The sequence below is a fragment of the Lonchura striata genome, chromosome 12 (genome assembly GCF_046129695.1).
Source record: "Lonchura striata isolate bLonStr1 chromosome 12, bLonStr1.mat, whole genome shotgun sequence".
In the NCBI taxonomy this organism is placed as follows: Eukaryota; Metazoa; Chordata; class Aves; order Passeriformes; family Estrildidae; genus Lonchura; species Lonchura striata.
Window position 1 is genome coordinate 4,649,464 of NC_134614.1, and position 20,141 is coordinate 4,669,604.

Genomic DNA, 20,141 nt, shown 5'->3' on the forward strand with positions numbered 1-20,141 from the left:
AGTGGAGAGGGGATTACAGTGCTCTGCAAAGAGAGGAAACACAGCAACAAAATCTGACTACACAGCAGCTGTGAGCTCTCAGAGTTGCTGTTGGGATAAGGAGCAGGGAAGGATTTGGCCAGGAAGTCATTCTGACAGCCCTGCAGGAAGCTGGCAGAAATGAACTCCCAAGTTTTGTTTGTACAATTTCTAATTTGAGAAAAAAAGCCTTAAAAACCCATCTCAAAAACCTAACTACTCCCTAATGTGAATTGATCTTTGTGTGTAAATTGACTTTGGTTTAAAACAATTAATTGGGTTTTGTTTTCCAAACTTATGTCACAAGCTTCTGTGTTATAACAAATAACACAGAAATATTTTCAAAGGCATCTTTGGGATGAAAACTTTAGAAGCATTTTACAAAAATAACAAAAAATAAATTACTTTTTCTTTTTAAACGAACAGCTATAAAATCCATGAACCAAACAACACATAACATTGACATGAGATGAAATATATTACACTAAAGGCCAGTTAATTACCACAGTGGCTTCAAGTAAATTAGGAGGCACTTTTTGGCTGAGCAATAGTCACTGATTCAGTATAAAGTCCCAACTCACAGAAACACATGAAACAAAACTGCTAAAGCTTTCTAAGGTTCACAATTCCTTAAAAAAAAAATTTAAAAAATTTTTAAAAAGTGCAAAAAAAGAAAGTGGAGATAGAAAGGCAAAGAGCAAAAAGGCTACAGAGGGCACCCTGATCTGCTTCCCTTCCAGGACTAGGGAGTTCCAACACAGTTAAGGATTCACACAGCAGAGAAGAGCAATAAAACTCCAGGGACATGGGAAAAGAGACACGAGGAAGGCAGCAGCAGGTCAGATGAGAGCAAGTCCAAGGTGGAACAAACTGAACTGCACTCTGATTGAAGGGAGCATTCAGTACTTGCAGAATGCCAGGCAATAATACATGTTTTGCTCTGTGCCAGCCCACGTGGAGTGGGCTGAGTAACCCAGCACCACAATCTCATATCCTCAAGATCCTCAACACCTGAAAGCTAAATCTTCCAGCAAAATAAAGGAGGTACTGTCATGAAGGGATTTAAGTACCAGTACATGAATAGGCTACTATGAAATATTGCTGTTAAAGTCCCTAGCATAACAAAGAGGAAGACAGTAAAGAGCAACTCCAGCCATAAATTACATATTTAGAAGCTCTATAAAAAGCATTATTGACATTTAATATAATTAAATACACACATGTACCTATATGTACTACTGATAAGCATACCTAATAGAAGGTTGTATTAATTCAGAGGGCAAAAAATTTAGAAGGCAGCAGTTTGTGGCACTCTTGTAAAGTACAGTGTGTTTTGGGCAAGAAAAGCACAGCACTGAGTGGTCCTTAAGAAATTATGTACCTCAATGAGGTGCAAAGTTCTCCAGCTGGAAGACCAGGTCTACAGCAGCATCCACATCTGGCACAATGTGGTCTGGCTCCACCAAGCCGGGGTCGAAGGTGAAATCCCTGTGGCCGTGGAAGACGTTCTCAGTGATGCTGTCCCTGGTGGGCAGGGCCACCTCGCCGTGGGGGCTGTACACCCCAGTACAGACCAGCACAGACCTGCAGCGGGCAGCAGCTGCAGGTGCCAGCTCGTTCTGCCAGCTGAGGCCAGGCTCGTGGGCCTGGGGGAGCAGGGCAGGGGCTCTGCCTGCTGAAGCCTTGGCCTGCAGACGGGGTTTGGAGCCTGTCCTGGAGCTCTCCTGCAGGTAGCGGTTGTACAGGTTAGCTCCATACACATCCGTCATCAGATTGTCCCTGAAACCAGAAACTCAGTCAGCACTGCAGCTTCAGCTCTCAAAAGGCATTCTTACCATTCCCATCCAACAGTTTATTGTATACTTTACACCACTTGGTGTGGAATCAGGCAGACACGGAGAAGTCCAGCCCTGCAGCTATCTTATTGCACCATTTTCATGAAGCATGAAAAAATTAATCACTCTCCATATTGCAGATCAGGGCAAGGGGAGAGAAAATCGAGGTATGAGCAGCCCATGAATGACCTTATTATATTTCCAAACATCTTGGAGATTCTGAAAGTCTTTAATACAATACAGCTTTATCTTCTTCTCTGAAAAGGGTTCTATGATGTGGCAACACACGCAGTAGCATATGACCAACCTAAATGACCTAAGAGATAAAGTCTAGCTCTACAGTATCTAACTGTCCTTTGCTCAAAGGCAGTTGGTGTTACACCAACTCAACCTAATAGAATAAACACCCAGGCAAACCTTTGTTGTTAGATTTACACAGCCTATTGCAGAAAAAAAAAATCAGGAGAAATCTTAGTTGCATATAAAACACCTTCTGTGCTTCTGTAGAAATTACACATAAAAACAGCAAAGCATCATTAATTTTTAAGATTAGAAATGTCACAAGAAATATAGCATAGCACCAAGAAAGTTAGATGGTCTTAATGGTAGGCGAAACAAGCTGGTAAGAGTTGTGTGTTTTTCTTGGCTGGCATTTACACTGTGAGTAATTTCCTGGTGTATTTGTCAGGCTCAGCACACCTGACCCCACAGCACAGAGGGTCTGGGATTCCCTGCTGTACCTGTGGGGCTCAGCACAGCTTACCCCACAGCATAGAGGGTTTGGATGGGCTGCTCCCAGCTCCTCTGCAGGGCCTGGGCACGGATCAGGTGCTCTGCATACTGGTATGTCAGCCTGCTGGGCTTGCCCATCAACGCCTCGTACTTCAGCTCCTTGCCAGTGATCTTCTTGTAAATGTTTTCCAAGCAAACCATGAACGTGCCATGGCCAAACCTACACAGATAAGAATCCAAACCATTAATGTTCCATCTCCAAACCTACAGAGATATAAAACCAAACCATGAACGTTCTGTGCCCAAACCTACACAGATATAAAACCAAACCATAAATGGTCCATCCCCAAACCTACACAGACACAAATCCAAACCATGAATGTTCTGTGCTCAAACCTACACAGATATAAAACCAAACCATGAATGTTCTGTGCTCAAACCTACACAGATATAAAACCAAACCATGAATGTTCTGTGCTCAAACCTACACAGATATAAATCCAAACCATGAACGTTCTGTGCCCAAACCTACACAGATATAATACCAAATCAAATTACGTTAAGCACAGATTTAAAACACCAAACAAGGCTTTTTACTTCATTATTTTTTAGGAATAAATTGTGTCCTGCAACTGTCAAATTCCACTCAGCATGCAACATTTCTGCAGCTGGTTCACTGAAAATTAAGTGCTGATTAGATGAAAAACAGACACCAAAATAAACCCACATGACTGGGATGGCACAACAGATTTATATAATTTTAAAATTGTTCACTGGAGGTATCCTGGCTGCCTTACTGTAGCCTGAAGCCAAAGTGCTTTTCCAAAGTGCTAATTAGAAATAGCCTCTGCTTCTAAAGACTGGTATCTGAGCAGATCTTTGACCCAGGGCTGAGGCAACAATCAAGTCACAGTAACAAGTTTCTATTTCAAATTACAGACAGGGGAAGGGAGGGGAAACAAACCTATTAAAGAAGTACATTCTATTGAAAGCAAAATCAAACAAAACCATTCTAAAAGGTCCTGGCACCTTGCTCTGCATGTTCTACCTGCTTTTTCATGTGCTCCCTAAAGAGCTCACTGCATTGTCCTCAGCTCAGAACCACTCACAGCTTTCAACCAGCAGGGTCAGTCCTTTACCCTACCAGTAAAAGATAAATACCAAAGAGGGACCTAATGAAAAAAAATCAATAACCTTGATAATTTTTTTTTTTTTTTGCTTTTCAACGAAGGCTCTGAGGCCCTCAGGAAAACCTCTCTTTCTCCACTGTTCTGGGAGTGAGGAAACAAAAGGGTTTAAAGCTTAAAAGCAGCTTTTCTCTTGAGAACTGATTTCCTGGATGCAATAATGCAGCCAGCAACAAGGCAGCATTAGCTGAAAGTGCATTAGAGACGTTGCATTCAAAGCCAAGCCCTGCTGCGAAGCTCCATCAAACATTCTGTATTCAAGTGTCGGCTCTGAAATCTACTGGAAAAATGAGGAAGCCCCATATAAATCCCAATTACATGAATAAAGCACTCACCTTGGGGACTGTGCCTCAGCCACCCACATCAGGTCCATGTTACAGGCCAACACGGGAATGTGAGGGTAGTTTTCCTGCCCATAGGGATTTCCAGGATAGCCACTTGTCAGCAAAACATCAATTATCAGCTGCAGGCTGGTCTCCCATCTGACTGGCTCCCCAAACAGCACCACAGCTGCGAGAACCACAGGTACAGAACAGTCATGGAGTTTTGACAGAGTCTCTGACACGGGGCCTAAAACTTAGCCTAAAGAGACTGGACAAGTCATTTAATATAACCAGGAACTTATCAAACAGTCACATTAATTTAGGGGCTTCATATATCACATGCCCATTCATTCACAGAAAATCTCAGAAGTATTAAGACCCCACTGCAAAATCTACAGGTTTAGGAATTTTATTTTACAGGTGAGGTTTCTCCAGAAATTACAATATTAACTTCTAAATTGTATTTCTAAGTCTTCCATAACTTATGAGTTCTCTGTTTACACACAGTATTTCAATACAACACCAGAGATGTTAATTTGTTCATCTCAGAACAAAATTTGGATGTTGTTTTTAAAATTTGCTTTGGTCTCCAGCAATAATCTGACATGGGTATTTTAAAATCCTAAGGTCCAATTTCTACTTTCCTGCAGTTCAGATGAGATAAGAGTGAACACAAGACTCATACTACAGCTGCCTCTTGACTACTTGTAAGAACAAGACCAATTATTTCTGAATAACGAACATCAGTTCATTCCTCATTTATGAAAGGAGGGCAACAACAGCCTGTTAAAGGCAGATGAAAAAAAAAGGAGACCTCATATACCCTTCAAACTTCAAACCCAGTGGCTGAAAACTGCACACAATAAAAACCAGCTTTACAACACATGATGCTTTCAAATGAATGACAGATGTCATTAACAAGGAAATTTTTGGATTGTCTCAGACAAATTTTCAAAGTGCCCAACAATCTAAAAATAATTTCTGATAATAAAATAAAATATTTCATTTATTAATGAATAGATGCAAGTTAAATAAAGATAACTGACCCTCAATCTTGGGAAGCTCCACAGCAGATGGGGACTGCAATAAGAAAAAAAAGTGAAAGTTTTCTACAAGATTAAACATCTATTTTTAACAGAATAAATTCAAGCACAGCTCCTAGAGCTGCCTCCTGTCCCTCCAGCAGGAAATGCACTCTGTATTGGTGTATACCTGACGTCAGTTCACTCAGAAACTTGTGTTTCCTCTCTGAAGTGACATCTCTGGCACAGGGACAGCAGAGACTGTGCTGTACCTGCACCTGCCTCCTGCTTCTCCTCAACTACCCCTGGAGTTTTTTAACTCCAGTTGTTAAAATTACTTGTGTTGTAATTTCAGTTGTTTAAATTACTTGTTTAATTAGTTGTTTTAACTACTTGTGTATAAAAGTATGAATGTGTATTTTTACACAGGAGTAAGAGGCCTCCAGTAGTACCAAGATATTTGAAAAATAGTTTTTGAGATGTTTTTATTTAACACTTCTAATAAAGAATGCACTGTATAACATGTAATATATTTGCTAAACAATTGAGAGTTTTCACTTTGTTATTTACTCTCTGTGGTGACAAACACTTTAACAGGCTCTTGACCTCCCCCATCCACTTGGGTGAAGAGCTGAGTTACGGATTCTGTGTGCCAGAGAATGTCCTTGCTACAAGTGGGGGGAAATCCACTTTGTAGGCTGGCCCTGAACATGTACAGCACACCCGGCCATTCACTTCTGCTTTAAATTCTGCACAATTCAACTGGAACCACTGTACCTACTGCTGACATTTCAATAATGCCATAAACACCAAAGGGAGCCCTTTGAGGGAAAATTATTTATCTTCAAAGCATTCATTTCCAATCAAAGCAACCCCATGGGTTAGAAACAATGACAACACAATCATATATACAGGGAAAAGCTTATGTTATCTTCTACACTTTCTGAGGAAGCTAATCAGCTTTCCAAGACAGATTTTGCATTAGGTATCTGTATTAGATTATGTGAGCTTTCCCACAACAGCAGGTTACAAAATCAAAGGCTGGGTTAAAGAATTACTACTGAGAGAAAAGAATTGTTCTTGAGAATGTTGTAATAAAACAAATAAGGAAGCAGAAAGGCAAAGTCAAAATACAATGTAAGAACATCAGCATTAGCTTGGTAGTTAAATATTGATTAAATAATGTTATAGGATGTCATGCAAGGAGCAAACAGAGAGGTTTGAAACAAAAATCTTCACTCACCAGAACGTTGGGCCTTCTGTCATGGTCAACTGCATCGAGCAGAGGGCGTTTCTCCCGCAGGGTGTCAATGGTGATGGGCTGGCAGAAACCAAGGCTGGGGCACACCAGCTAAGGACACACAGCTGCTCACAGGAAAAGCTTCTCAAACTGCTCATTCCACCTTAACCATCTAAAGGTGTTCAGCTGACAAATTAGTTAGCAATGAAAGCAACATCAAAGACAAATTTTCCTCCCGTGAGACAAAAAGGTGATTGCCTCACTGCTGATAAATGAGAGACCAAAGTTCTTCTGTTTTGTTTTCAGTCTTCTCATCTGCTTCTCTCTTAACCAGGCCTAATGAATTTTGACTGTTAACTGGAACGTTCTCTCAATACCTTTTCCTCAGTTTTGTACCTCAAATAGAGCTTATGCTTAAAAGTTGCATATACATTTTTACAACTTATGATTTACACCAACTTCAATGAAAATCCCACTAAAGGAAAAAGTGCAGAAGGGACTTAATGGAAGCCTGAGCAATGTTTATGCGAAAGCTAATGTTATTAAGTTACAGTTTGAAATTTTGATACCACCATGATATCAATATAATTCAAGTTCTTTGGGCACTTAGTATAAAACCACATTCAAAACATAAATTTGGCACCATACTAGGAACTACCATTACTATTTATTACTGCATTTGTAGGGTTGAAATATTTGATTTTCACTTCATCCATAGTAGCCCCTGAACCTGATTAAGAAAAACACTTTGACAGAAAGTTGATGGTTTTTTTAAACTCTTTTTGTAAAGATACTCTTGAGCAATATCAAGAAGGGGTCCTTGTCCAGATACCAGGACACATTTTTCATGATAACTCTTGAACATCCGCAGAGGACTGTGTGACATCATCACTTGATCTTGGGAAATCTGTTTGGGATTTAAAAACAAAAGGAGTCTGTTGTTTTTCAGAGAAGTTGTTTATATATAGATTCAATTAACAGATGCGAGAGATTCCAGGAATTACATAACAATCAGCATTTTCTCCTTTCACAAATGATGTATTGATAATAAGCCAGAAAAAAATACTTTACTGACAAATTATCATACATCTCCCTTTCAGCTTCCAGCTCAATTCAACGTGAACAAGCCTTTCTCTTCTGGTTTTATAAGATCACCAAATTAATTTAGAAGTAAAGAGGGAAGGAGTATCAGAACTAATTCCAGCTGTGGGCTCTGTGCTAAACTGCAGCTCTGATTTAATTGTACCAGATTATCAGCTTCTTTTAGTTTACATTTCTTCAACCCTTCAACAGGACAGGTAGTAACCAGTAAGACTATTATTCTGGAAAGATGCTCCTGTGGATCCCTACTTACCATCTTTCCAAAGAAATACCTTTAGCTTCCCTATTGGAAAAACCAGTGCCTTTACCAGTAGAAAAGCCATTAGCTTTCAACTGCACTTTTCACTTTCAGCAAAGAATGTCAGGAGGCTTAAGGGAAAAGCAGACCTGATGAACTGAGCAGCACTGAATGGAATATAATACAGCTGACACATTCAACATGCTAATGAAGTAAATGGATTTAGGTGACTCACGGGAACCCCCAGCAGGTGAGACAACTGGTCAGCTTTTTTCTGGCGCAGGCAGTCGCCTGCATTGGTGACAAAGACCACGGGCACCAGGAACTGTCCCTGAGAGTTGACCAGCTTTTGAAAGGCTGTTCTGGCAGCAGGAATGGGGGTCCTCCCTCGCACCAGCACCCCATCAATGTCAAAGAGAAATCCAAAGGATGGCAGCACGCTGAGCTGGAAGGAGGGATGAAATCAAAGGGTCCATTAGTTATGCCTGTCCTTACATATATTTAATAGAGTTTACAGCAGCTAAAGTCCCCTAAGAACAGACACCTCCAGTGAGAGCAGGGGATCTATAATGCTGCACACCTTAATGTGCCTTACAGACACATCTTCATGCTAAAAATACATTGACACAAGGAGCACCACAACTCCCTCTGCCTTATCCATACAGACTCATGAGAGCTATTTTGCCTTACAAATAGTTCCAGACTGTTTCAGAAGATAGGGAAAAATTAACTTAAACTGATGCCAAGAGGTACAAAATACATGCTGCTGCGCCACTGAGTCACACTTTAATGGCTTGGCCCTCACAGAATACTAACAAAATATGCAAAAGTAGATTTTTCAGTAGTAGGCAGGTCTTGGATACAAGTATTGTACTTGGCTGCTCCTTTACAAGGTGTTTGTAGTAAAACTGTTCTGTTCCACAAGAGTTTGATTACAACCAAGTGACTGCTGTGCTCCTACACACGGCTTCAGTCCTAGTTTCACATAGGGCAGACTAACTGGGAAAATCAGCACCTCCTTAAACCAAGGTGCTGCTCGAGTTACTAAAATCTATCTCCTTGCCTGCCTTAGAGGCAGTGAAGAGCTGGACTTGGTGAGCCCTGGCAAGGAGAGTGAGGAAGGATGAGCTGGGTGATAAGGGCAAGGAGGAGAGACAGAGAGAGGACTGCTGAGCAATGAAATTGTTACTGGATCAGGCTGGAAAAGCATGGAACAAAACCTATCATCTAAAGCTCATTTCTCTCCCGAGCCTAAAGCAGAAAACAGGGACCTTGGGATTTATGGTCAGTGATGAAAAGGGAAGGGTTAAGGGCCAAGGCTGAGCACGATGAGGGGAACAGGCACAGAGAGGACTGCAGCCCTGGAACGTGGGACAGCCTTTGCTACCAGAGCTCTCAGGGAACACACCCACAGCCGTGTCTCCTGTGCAGGAGAAGGGCACTTTGCCCACGCAAGCAGCACTTTGTTCCACATCAGTTAGTCACCCACCACATTTTTTCTGCCGCTGGGCACAGCACAGGGATAGGCACTGCTGGGAATCGGGATGCAGATCAAACAACAGCGGAAATCCACCCCCCTAGGCAGCCTGAGTTAATAACGTCAACACTGTAAATATATTGCATTCTCATTCATTTAAATTAGCCTGGGTTTTTGTCATTACATGCAAGAACTCCCCCTGAAGCCTTCTGCTCTCTCCTCTGTAGAATCATCACCCTTTTAATTTAAAGAACAAAACACCTGAAGTCCTTGTCTCCACATAGTCTGCACCTGTTTCAGGAAAGTTATGTCAGAAATAACGCAACTGCTGGAGAGATACCGCTGAAGGCTTGCTAATAAATGTACAGCAGTCTTCCCCGGCTTTGTGAATGGGTGCATGAAACTGCTGAAATTACATTGGTATTGGAAGAATTTTGCAGCAGATGCGATTCTTTACGTTAATTTTGCAACATACAAATAACAGATGTATAGATAACAGATTACAAATGGGAATTTTACAGTGAGTAATACTAGTAAGAAGAAAAAGAAAGTATTAAAGGGGGGGAAAGCACTAAGAAAGGAACTGAACATATATATATATATATATGATAGATATAATGATATACAGAGGTAATGATGTTAACAGATTTGTTTCCCTTTCGACTGTAAATAAATTGTTGGTGATCGGAGTGCTGTGCCGCGCTGCCCAACCACAGGGACAGAGCCGGCAGTAGTCGGAACGAGTTTCCCTCGTTCGCTCTGGAAGACCAGAGCACACGCAGCCCCAGGACGGGAACTACGGACAGCAGTGCCCGGGAAATCCATCCCGGCGTCCCGGGGAAGCGAGGATGTTCCCGGGCATCCCCGGCCACGGGCACGGCGGGTGGCCCGGCCGCGCTCCGCCGCGCCCGTTTCGCTTTCTCTGCTCCCCGGCCCGCCCGCCCGGGCCCCGGCCCCGCTCACCGCGCTGTGCCCGCTCCGCCCGGCCAAGGGGCCGCGCATCCCCCGGCGCGCCGGGAGCCGCGGCGGGCGGGCGGCCCCGAGCAGGGCGCGCAGCGGCGGCAGCGCCCGGCGCATGGCGAGCGGAGTGCGGGGCCGGCGGCCGCCCCGCCCCGCCCGGCCCGGCGTGAGCTCACGGCAGCGTCACACGCTCCGGGCCGGCGCCAGCCCCGGCGGCGGAGCGGCGCCCGCCGGCATCTCCCGCGCCCGGCCGGCCCCCGCCCCGGCCCCTCCGGCGCACCGCGGCTGGCAGCAGGGCGAGCAGCAGCCAGCACAACATTCCGGCCGAGGAGACAACCGTGTTTTAGCTTAGTAACAGATCAGAAGAAACATTCTGTCTGGTTCTGCCCGGCCAAGAGATGAAGGGACTGCAGCATCTCTCTTACGAGGAAAGGCCAAGGGAGCTGGGCGTGTCCGGCCCTGAGAGTGAAGCCAAGAGGATGGAGCAGGCTCTGCTTGGTGGTGCCAAACATTTGGACACAAGGAACGAGCAGGAACTGATGCCCAGGAAGAACTTCTCCCCTGTGCAGATTGTTCAGAGAGGGTGTGGAGCTGTCACACTGGAGCTATCCCAGAAGTGTCTGGACAAATCCTGTGCCCTGCACTCTGGAATGGCCCTGCTGGAGCAGGGAGGTTGGAGCAGATACCCCACAGTGGTCACTTCCAGCCTGTGATTCGTCTTTTGGGAAAAAATCTAACATTCACAAACACCAGTCCCTCAGCTCTGCACCCCTACAGATAGACTTGAAAGTGAAACAAGCAGTACAAAATGTCATTAGCTAATGGACACTCTGCAAAGCTGTCTCTGTTTATCTTGCTCATCCGCTAATACACTTATTTCCTAGTGCTGCCAACAAATACTCCTCAGCACCCCTCTGACTGCAAGGAGAAACTGATCCTTCAGCAACTGCACTGCACTCACCAGGACACAGAACAGGGAAGGTGGCCTTCCATCTGCACCACTGACGTGGCTGGCATTATATGAAACACACAAATGCATTTCTAAGAGACAAAAGCAGAACCAAATGGATGCATCAGACAGAACAATTAGAGAGCTTAAGCCAGGACTACACACAGGGCAGAACTCTGAAGCAGGCAGAAAGTACTTGCTTTATAACCTGGATGTGTTCAGGGCTGAGGCACTCCAGAGATGGTATGAGCCATAAGCCTGGCACCACACACACAGCTGCACCTGCAGAGCTGAGGCAGAGCCTGCCCACTGCTCCATTCTCCAGCACAAACAGGATCCATTTCCTAGCTGTGACCACAGCAACTTCCCCACCCTGACTCCACCAGCAATTCCACAGCCTGGCAGGACACGGGCATTTTGCTATAGGCCATTGTGGGAAATAATTACTCTGCAATTTGTTCCCTCAGATGCAGCCAAGAGCATTCAGCTCAAAAATGCTTCACATAGAGCTACAGAGAGAGGACCCAGCACAGCAGGGCCAGGCAGCAGCCAGTTTGCCTTGCAGTTACACACTGCAGTTTTGTGCATTTATTCCTTTTCTGTGTTGGTTGGCAGAGACTAGCCCTGTCTTATAAACTTGCCTTTTACATCATGATGTTGGTCATACTCCTTTCAACATGAATGTAATTACAATCCTGTTGTTTTTTTTCTCATTCTTTCAATTTATTCTGCTTTTGGATTTCTGTTATCATCACTCTGTCCCTGATCTGCCTTTACCCTTGTGTTCTTTTATAGATTCAGAGTGACAGAGGGATCTACCACTGGTATTACCAAGCCCTCAGACTGTATCAGGCTGTTTTCCCCCTGCTTAAATCTGATTTGGTTATCTCCAGTATACAGTTAAGCAAATCTACAACAAATTTAAGCCATAGACATTGTTTGCTGCTTTCTTATAAAGCAGAGAAAGTTGCACTGCTGCCAGAAGAGAGAAGAATGTGCTTGTGATGTTAGTTGTCTGCTTGCTACCAATAATTGAGCTTTTGATTTATTCTGGGCTTTTTTTGGATTTTTTTAGGTTTTAATTTAGCAGCTATGCTTTCCACTTTTTCAATTCTGGTTTTTGGTTTTTTTGGTTGTTTTTTTTTTTTTTTTTTTTTTATCACTTCATCAAGTAACACAAAGCTTGTGTCTATAATTTAGAGCTTTGATTGTTCTGGAGTGGATTATTCACAACAGATTGCAATAGATAAATACTGAGAGCATCCAGAAATGCTGAACAGTCCCAGACATGGCTGTTCAATACTCTGCTCCTTAGACAGAGATTCCCCATGGCTGCAGATGTCCACCTTCAAATGCCATTCATTCAGACCTGTACAAAAATATTAGTCATCCATAAGACTTTGAGCAGGCTCTACCTTGCCTCCTGCCCCAGGATTCACGAGCCAAGAGCAGTAGGGGATGCAGAGCTTCAAATCCCTACAGGGATGGCTATCTATGATCCCAATCTTTGGCTACCATTAAGGAATCATCACAATCCTTTGAGCTAGAATAAAACGGACAGCAGGTTGTAAATAAGTTTTAACAAAAATATTTGAACATGGTATTGCAAAATTTTTTACAGTAGCTGCTGGAATATCCAGCATTTAAGCAATTCATCCAGGCACAGTTACAGATCACAAAAATGGTAACAGGTTTTAGATACTGCATGTGTTTCAGAAAGAATCAAATCTCCAAAGTCACTACTAAGATCTGCCTAAACTAAGCAGGGTAATAGTGTGAGCTACTCCTCAGCTCAACAATACCCAGCATGAGAAGCTGTGCACATTTACAGTCAGGACAGAGCAGACAGGATGGCAGGAACACCATGGGTTTTCTTCCAGGATTTAGGAGCTCACTGGGTGTGGTTCTATCTGTAAGAGGCCCCAGTGCACAGACCCCTTCCCAAACTGAAAGCACTGAAGACAGCTGTTAGATGTACAGGCAAGTCCACCAATGTTTGACCTTTTCCAGCACTGGAGTACAAGTCATCCTAGTGGAGAAACCAGAATGATGCTCTCCTTCTGCACAGCACACTGTAATTGCAGCAGTCTGCTCCACATCCAAAGCAACTTCCAGAGCTAAACCCCACTGCTACCAGAACTTAGGAAGCTGCTGCTTTCAGAGGGAGCACACACAAACCAGATCACTGGTGCACTGCTACAATCCTAGCAGTGTCTTTGCCTCCTCACTCTGTGCCAGGAGTGTTTCACTGGCGTACTTCTGGAGCAGCTCCATCTTCTTTCTTCGTACAAGAGCTTCCTCAATCTGCAGAGATACAAACAGGGTGGATTCAGCTCAGCTGAGATGCTGAAACCTCAGATAATCAGCTATACCACAACACTTCCTAATTTATGGAATACTTAGAAAGGTTTTTGGGAATTCACAGGTGAAAAGGGTTATAGCATTTGCAAGAGGATTAAAAAGCTGCAGGGTCAAGTCACAGAAATCACACATTTAGGGCACTTTTACTGATGACCTGATGTAAATTAAGATGTGTCTTGCAAAAGCCAGTGTGCATCTCTGCAGCTGAGTGCTGGCATGCCTTACCTCCTTTTGAGTTGGCACTGGAACGTGTGCAATAAATTTCTGTTGGCCGTCTTCACCTTCTCTCTCCTTGCCACCTTCTTCATCAGACTAAAAAGTGAAAAAAATCACATCAAGTTTATTTTCTGTAGAGGTCATAAAAAAACCCCTTTTCCACTTGCTTTGCCAGAAGGAACAAAGCATGCTCAACACTACACAGGAATGAGTGAAGAGGACCCAGCACATAAGAACACAAGGATCAGACTCTTTTCCTTGACATTTTCAGCATTACTGCTTCCAGTTCTCATACGGCCTTTGCTCTGCTGTGGCATGGGCATGAATGTAAAGCTGCATTTCCTCCCCTTCCATATCTCTGGCTGCCACAGCAAAGCTGTGAACAGAAGAAGAGCCAGCTATGCAAGAAGACAGCAAGTGCTTTAAAAATATGGGTACCACTTCCCTGTACAGCTCTGTACTGCTTTGGTCCCACACCTAAAAGCTGGGCTCATGAACCATGGGATCACAGAAATAAAATAGGTACTGGTGGAGTGACCAGATCATCTGATGGATTCCTCCTTTTTATTCTTGTGTTTAACCCAAGTAGATACAGACTGAGAAATGGGAACTTGTTTCCAGTACCCTTCTCCAGATCTCACTGGGAGCAGGGAGAAGAAACAGCAGTGACACCAGCATCAGCAAAGCCCTGCTGCATCATAATTCAAGTGTGAACAACGCCCTGCACCCTTGGGTTTTCACACAGTGGCAGTGTGATATTATCCTATCCCCAAAGCTGCTTGTGCTGTTACTGAGGCAGGTTGTACTCAGAATCCAGACCAAGCAGAATTACCAACACACAACCTGACAAAAACAGTGCCATTTAAATCACAGAAAGGTGTTTCTCACTCCAGTGAAATGTCTGTCCTCACCTGCCATCCTCCAGCACTCCCTAAGCTTGGGCCAAGAGCACTCCCCTACTACTGATTCTTACTAAAATGCATAGTGGGACAGGTGGGGAGAGGGGCAGGACAGCAGCAGACATGTCCTTGGCAGAGTAATGCCATGTCCAAGAAGGAAGCACAAAAGACACATGAGAAGTCACATCACCTGAGCCACCCCTACCTCTTCCTCATGGACAGCATAGATGTTTTCTTCCTCCTCCTCCTCGCCTCTTGCAAGTCGTGCTTCTCTCTCCATCTTCCATTTTTCCACTGCTTCTGCTATAACTGGGGAGCAAAGGAAAATGGCAAGTGTGGCTGAGAGCCAGTCAGAACAGCATGGTCTTATTGCCAGAGCTTTTCCAATGGACTTCAACTTCTTGCCTAAATCCTCTACATCAGAAAAAAAAAGGTGCCTTAACTTCACATCCATCATCATCCCTTCCTGGGCTGCTCTGTGCAGTTTGGAATCTCACATACCTTTCTTCTCATGTTCCTGCTCCAGGGGCTCCAGAATCCCATCATCTTCATCCCTGTAGCCATAGTACTCGGCGTCAATGTCCTTCATAAGCTCAGCCCGAGTCTTCCGTGGGGGTGGCAGGGCTGCAAGAACACCACTGTCACCCACCAGGTCACCTCCATCACCTGCTGAGTGTCCCCAGCTTGTCCCCAACCTCACAGCACCCACAGCTGCCTCGCACCAGCCAACACCCAGCACCATGGAGCTGCTGCCAGCTCTGGGAGCACTGGTGTCACCCTCTGGCTGCACAAACCAGTTCCAGTACATCACTGAATGGTTCCCCCACATCCTGGAGTACCTCCTATCATTTGTCTTTGCCTCACTTTCAGGCCCAAGCAATTCTCACTCATTCCATGACAAAGCTTCATCCCCTTACATCCAGTTTTTCATTATGAAAACTCATTCTTGCTTCTAAAATTATGCTCAACCCAACGTTCCCTTTTTCTAGTCCTGAACTCTCTGAGTACCATTTACAACTTCTCAATAAGTTTGCCTCTTATGCTGGAAAGTTTATATAAGCCATCAGTCCTTACCATTTGGAATTCCCAGTAGAAACCAGTTTACTCCTTACTACATTTCCTTAATTACAAAGAGCCAAAGGTGCTCTAGCATTTAATTAATTACCTGTGCTCAGTGTTTCACTGAGCTGACCTAAGACATTCAGAAATGCTGTTACCAGCACTCCCCATAAACTACAACAGCATTTTACTCAAGGTATTCTACTACATAGATTCATGTCTGGGAAGAGCTGCTCTTTACTTACGTTCCTTTTCAAAAAGCTCTCTAACTCCTGGTAAATCCTTTGCAGCCCCAAAGTATTTGTAGCCTCTGTTTCCTGGAACTTCTTTCCCTTCATGATCTAACATTTTTGGGCCAATCCTCTGAAAAATAAACAGAGTTCATAGTTTAAAACTTGCCAAACATTTTAGGGACTGAATAAAAATAACACTGGCCAAGCTATCCATAGCTAACTAAATGTTATGTATTTTTCTCAGCAGTCAGTTCACCTGTAAGCAGAACAACCATGCAGTACAACATATTCCACACTTACAGCATAATCTGGACCTCCCAGCTCCTTTATTCTGTATTCCCAGTGGCCTTTCTCCCTCAGAAGTTTGTTTATTTCATCATTCAGGTCCCGAATTCTGAATTCACCCAATCCAGCTGTTAGAGAGGAAAAAAAAGCAATAAATTAGGCAGCTCAGGGAAACACCAGAGGAATTTCAGAATTTTTTCCATGGAAACAGCATAGTTCACATGAAATGTGATTTTTACTGTAACTGCTTATGACTGGATATTCAAATAAATAAAACACAGTTAGAAGAACCTTACCATTTTGGATCTGTGCCACTTTCTTGGAAATCTCCCCAATGATCTAGGCAAATAAGAACACAGAAATTCATTTCTAAATCAGTGGAGGGAACAAAGGAGACAGAGCCAGATTGTTTGAGAAGTGCAAGGCAATAGAACAAGTAGCAATAAAATACAAGTAGAAACTGCAGAAATTCTGATTAAATTCAAGAGGAAAGAAATCATTAGGAAGATAATCAAACACTGGAACAAAAAACCTGGAATCTAAATCCCTGAAGATGGTGAGGAGTCAGCAGGACATGGCCTTGCAGCAACCTGACATGGTAGGAGCTACTTTGAACACTGAGCTGTGTGTTCACACAATCTCAGAAAACATTCTGTGATTTAACTGTCAGGGTACTGACAACTGTGGAAAACCCCTTGTTAGCAGGCTGTCTGAGCAGGAAGTGTAAAGTCCTATTTCCTAGAGAATCAGAAAATCCACAGGTTGCCATTACCTGTCTCCTCCATTTCTCAGCTTTGGGCAGCTCATTACACTCTGATGCAAGGAAAGGCCTTCGCTCCTGTTGGACAGAAAACCACACACATCAAACTCAGCTGAGCACTGACACACAGCATTTCACACAGCCTTTACTGCTCCATTAATGCCAAATTTTGCTACCAAGCTCCAGGGCCTTCTGCTACCATGGATTTTTAGTAAGTGGAGAATAACAATGATTTACGGCCCTGACAAATTAAACTATCATGGACTACAAAATCCTACTTAAATCCACTTTATCCAAACCAAAATCTATCACCTGTTTTTTTCAGAACACCCCATAATCTTCTCCAATACAACAAATGTTCCATTCAGGACAGTTTCACCATTTTCAGCACACACGCCCTCCTAAATGTTAAGCTTTTATTGATTACTACTACTAAATAAGGTAATTTATTTCCAGTTTATACAGAGTACGTTCTCCTCAACTTTCTTCACATTCCATTGGCTTGCCTACACAAACTAATGCATCATCTTGTTTCCAGGGTTTTTTGTGTGCAGTTATTTTGTCCCTTTCCCCACAGTTCTACCTTTTATTAAAAGGCCCTACCTTTTACTAAAAGGTATTAAACCCCTTTTGTCTGCAATATGAAACATAAAAGTAAAAAAGCTTTGGAGAAACTCTAGTGGAGAATTTTCCTGGCTGTGTGAACATGAAATTCAGTCAGCTGAAACATTTTCCTTCTAACTGGAGTCAAGCACAGGACACCTGGGCTCTGAACAAGGCCTGCCTTCCTCCCTGACTTGAGCTAACAAACCTCCAGGGCTTTTGCATCTCACCTTGACTTTTCCTTCCTCAAGCTGGGCTTGACGAAACCTTGCCAAGGCCGTCCTAAAGAGAAGAAAGCAGATTTACTTTTGCAAATCCACATTCCAACAGGAACAAATTTTGCTCTGGATGTTTATTATGGTCTTAATTACAGTCTGCAGAAAACAAAGGCCTGAACACATTCACTGACCACCTCCAGCTCTTCCAGCTAATGACTTCTCACTACTCAAAATCCTCAGTGGTTCATTTTTCAAGCAAACCAATGCTGAGTGATTCCTCCTAGCAAGCCTGGCATCTCTGTTCCTAAAATGGGAAGTGCCTAAAACCACAAGAGTCCTTTATAACACATTTCAGTGTACTTATCCCCCAGCCTGCAGGGGGACAAGTACATTACTACAGGGTCTCTCCTGCACAAGCGCACCCAGCACAGCCACAGGAGCTCCACAGCACCAGGTTCTCCCACTGCGTCTGGGCCAGCACACGCACAACTGAGTACCCAAAAGCATCACTAAACCATCAGTGCTTTAAGAGAGGCTGAACAGCGAGTTCTATGGGCCAGCCAGTCACAGATGTGTGACATCAGGTATAGTCGTGGCCAGCAGCCAGGGTGTGTGAGAGCAGGTCGGGCCGCAGCCTCAGCCGAGGTGACCCCGGACTCAGCGGTGCTCCCGCCGCACTCACATGGCCTTCTCCGCGTTCCGAGCCTGCAAGACACAAAGGGAGCAGCCTCAGGCACCCCGACCCCGCCCTGCTCCTCGCCGCCAGCGCTCCCAGCCCGCGGCCAGTCCCCTCCGAGCGCTGAGCCAGCGGTGGCACCAGGGGACAAGTGCTGAGCGGCCCCTCAGCCCTGCACTCACCATGGTCCCGCCGTGCCCTCAGCCCCTCACAGCCCCAGTCCCGCACTCACCATGGTCCCGCCGCGCCCTCAGCCCCTCACAGCCCCAGTCCCGCACTCACCATGGTCCCGCCGTGCCCTCAGCCCCTCACAGCCCCAGTCCCGCACTCACCATGGTCCCGCCGTGCCCTCAGCCCCTCACAGCCCCAGTCCCGCACTCACCATGGTCCCGCCGTGCCCTCAGCCCCTCACAGCCCCAGTCCCGCACTCACCATGGTCCCGCCGCGCCCTCAGCCCCTCACAGCCCCAGTCCCGCACTCACCATGGTCCCGCCGTGCCCTCAGCCCCTCACAGCCCCAGTCCCGCACTCACCATGGTCCCGCCGTGCCCTCAGCCCCTCACAGCCCCAGTCCCGCACTCACCATGGTCCCGCCGTGCCCTCAGCCCCTCACAGCCCCAGTCCCGCACTCACCATGGTCCCGCCGTGCCCTCAGCCCCTCAGTCCCGCCGAACGCGCAGGGCTCCCAGCAGCTCCACAGCCCCGGAAGTGAACCCGGCCCCGCTCCCCAGTGCGCCTGCGCGCCCCGCCCGCGCAGGGCTCGGTGCCGCCGCTCTGCGCATGCGCGCTGCTGGGCTGGCGGGCCCGCGGGGATCAGGCGGGAGCGGCCCCGGGGCGGGGGGACCGCGCAGTGCTAGCCCTGCCGCGGCACCGGCCCCGACCGCTGCCCCCAGCCCCGGCCAGCCCGCCTCCGACACTGCCAGGGGCCATGGGGCAGGGCCTGCCCGCCCGCCCTCACAGGGAAAGAAGCTCCTTCTAACATAATCTAAATTTCCCCTTTCCGTTTGCACCCATTCCCCCTTGTCCGGTCACTCAGTTCCCAACGAACAGTCCTTCTAACCAGTTCATGAGTTTGCCGTAACGAATGAGGAGATGCCTCAGTATTAGTGAAAAAAAAAAAAAAAAACAAAACATACAAAGAATTGTTTTTTCCCCCGTGTCCCACAATGTCTGAAACCACCTGCTTGTCCAGCTCCTGTTCACCTGGGAGAAATTGACTACGAACAGCAGCACCGATGTTCTCACAGAAAGATGACCAAGGAACAGACATCTCCTTTTGAAGCAATTTTCTCCTTCTGGAACTTACAGCCTGGTTTGTGTTCCTCAGCTATTAAATCCTGTTTTCTTTATATAAAAACATATTTTTAGAGGAAAACACCACTATGTAGTTGTCATTTAAATCCCAAAGACTTAGTAACCAGAGATCTAAACTTTTCTGCTGTTTAACTAACATAATTGTGTGCAAAGACTTTTTCCCAACCTAGCAGGCTGAACCACAATGCATTGTGCACCTCCACTACCTCAGGAGAATCCAGACATTTCACCCTTGCTTCCAAGATTACTGGAAATGTTACCCTGACTGTAACTGTAATAATAACAAGAGATACGAGTGCCAGTGCCAACTCAGCTGTCTCCAGCACAGCTGCAGACTGCCAGTCTGCTCCTTCTCCCTGCAGGGACAGACACCACAGCTACATCACTGCTACAGCAGTCCCACTGCTACAGCCCCGGGGACTGGAAAGGAAAACCT

The 20,141-nt window shown here is 45.2% G+C and overlaps 2 protein-coding genes across 3 annotated transcripts; both read right to left on the reverse strand.

The window, feature by feature from the left end:
- Positions 1-169: 169 nt before the first annotated feature.
- On the reverse strand, positions 170-10,250 carry LOC110470663 (haloacid dehalogenase-like hydrolase domain-containing 5). Its single transcript, XM_021530480.3, has 8 exons — positions 10,137-10,250; positions 7,932-8,141; positions 7,152-7,264; positions 6,361-6,454; positions 5,142-5,175; positions 4,108-4,282; positions 2,617-2,805; positions 170-1,797 (listed from the first exon to the last, which is right to left on the reverse strand). The coding sequence occupies exons 1-8, from the start codon at positions 10,248-10,250 to the stop codon at positions 1,401-1,403; spliced, it is 1,326 nt and encodes a 441-aa protein (XP_021386155.2). The 3' UTR covers positions 170-1,400.
- A 2,395-nt stretch (positions 10,251-12,645) lies between these two features.
- Positions 12,646-19,122, reverse strand: ISY1 (ISY1 spliceosome associated protein). 2 transcript variants are annotated; one of them, XM_021530481.2, is made up of 11 exons: positions 19,025-19,122; positions 18,399-18,421; positions 17,729-17,780; positions 16,908-16,973; positions 16,432-16,474; positions 16,151-16,263; positions 15,863-15,980; positions 15,060-15,182; positions 14,764-14,867; positions 13,669-13,755; positions 12,646-13,386 (listed from the first exon to the last, which is right to left on the reverse strand). In XM_021530481.2, the coding sequence occupies exons 1-11, from the start codon at positions 19,025-19,027 to the stop codon at positions 13,279-13,281; spliced, it is 840 nt and encodes a 279-aa protein (XP_021386156.1). In that variant the 5' UTR covers positions 19,028-19,122; the 3' UTR covers positions 12,646-13,278. The 2 variants fall into 2 exon arrangements, with proteins under 2 accessions (XP_021386156.1, XP_077642172.1); XM_077786046.1 differs by lacking the exon at positions 19,025-19,122 and adding an exon at positions 18,575-18,608.
- Between the last annotated feature and the right edge of the window lie 1,019 nt (positions 19,123-20,141).

Coding starts and splice junctions, on each gene's coding strand:
- LOC110470663 (XM_021530480.3), bottom strand. CDS start 10,250: ATGCGCCGGGCGCTGCCGCCGCTGCGCGCCCTGCTCGGGGCCGCCCGC. Junction 7,265..7,931: donor CTCACCTGCTGGGGGTTCCC/GTGAGTCACCTA, acceptor AATCCCAAACAG/ATTTCCCAAGATCAAGTGAT. Junction 4,283..5,141: donor GGAGCTTCCCAAGATTGAGG/GTCAGTTATCTT, acceptor TGGTTCTCGCAG/CTGTGGTGCTGTTTGGGGAG.
- ISY1 (XM_021530481.2), bottom strand. Junction 16,974..17,728: donor TTGAGGAAGGAAAAGTCAAG/GTGAGATGCAAA, acceptor TCTGTCCAACAG/GAGCGAAGGCCTTTCCTTGC. Junction 13,756..14,763: donor ATGCTGTCCATGAGGAAGAG/GTAGGGGTGGCT, acceptor TTCACTTTTTAG/TCTGATGAAGAAGGTGGCAA.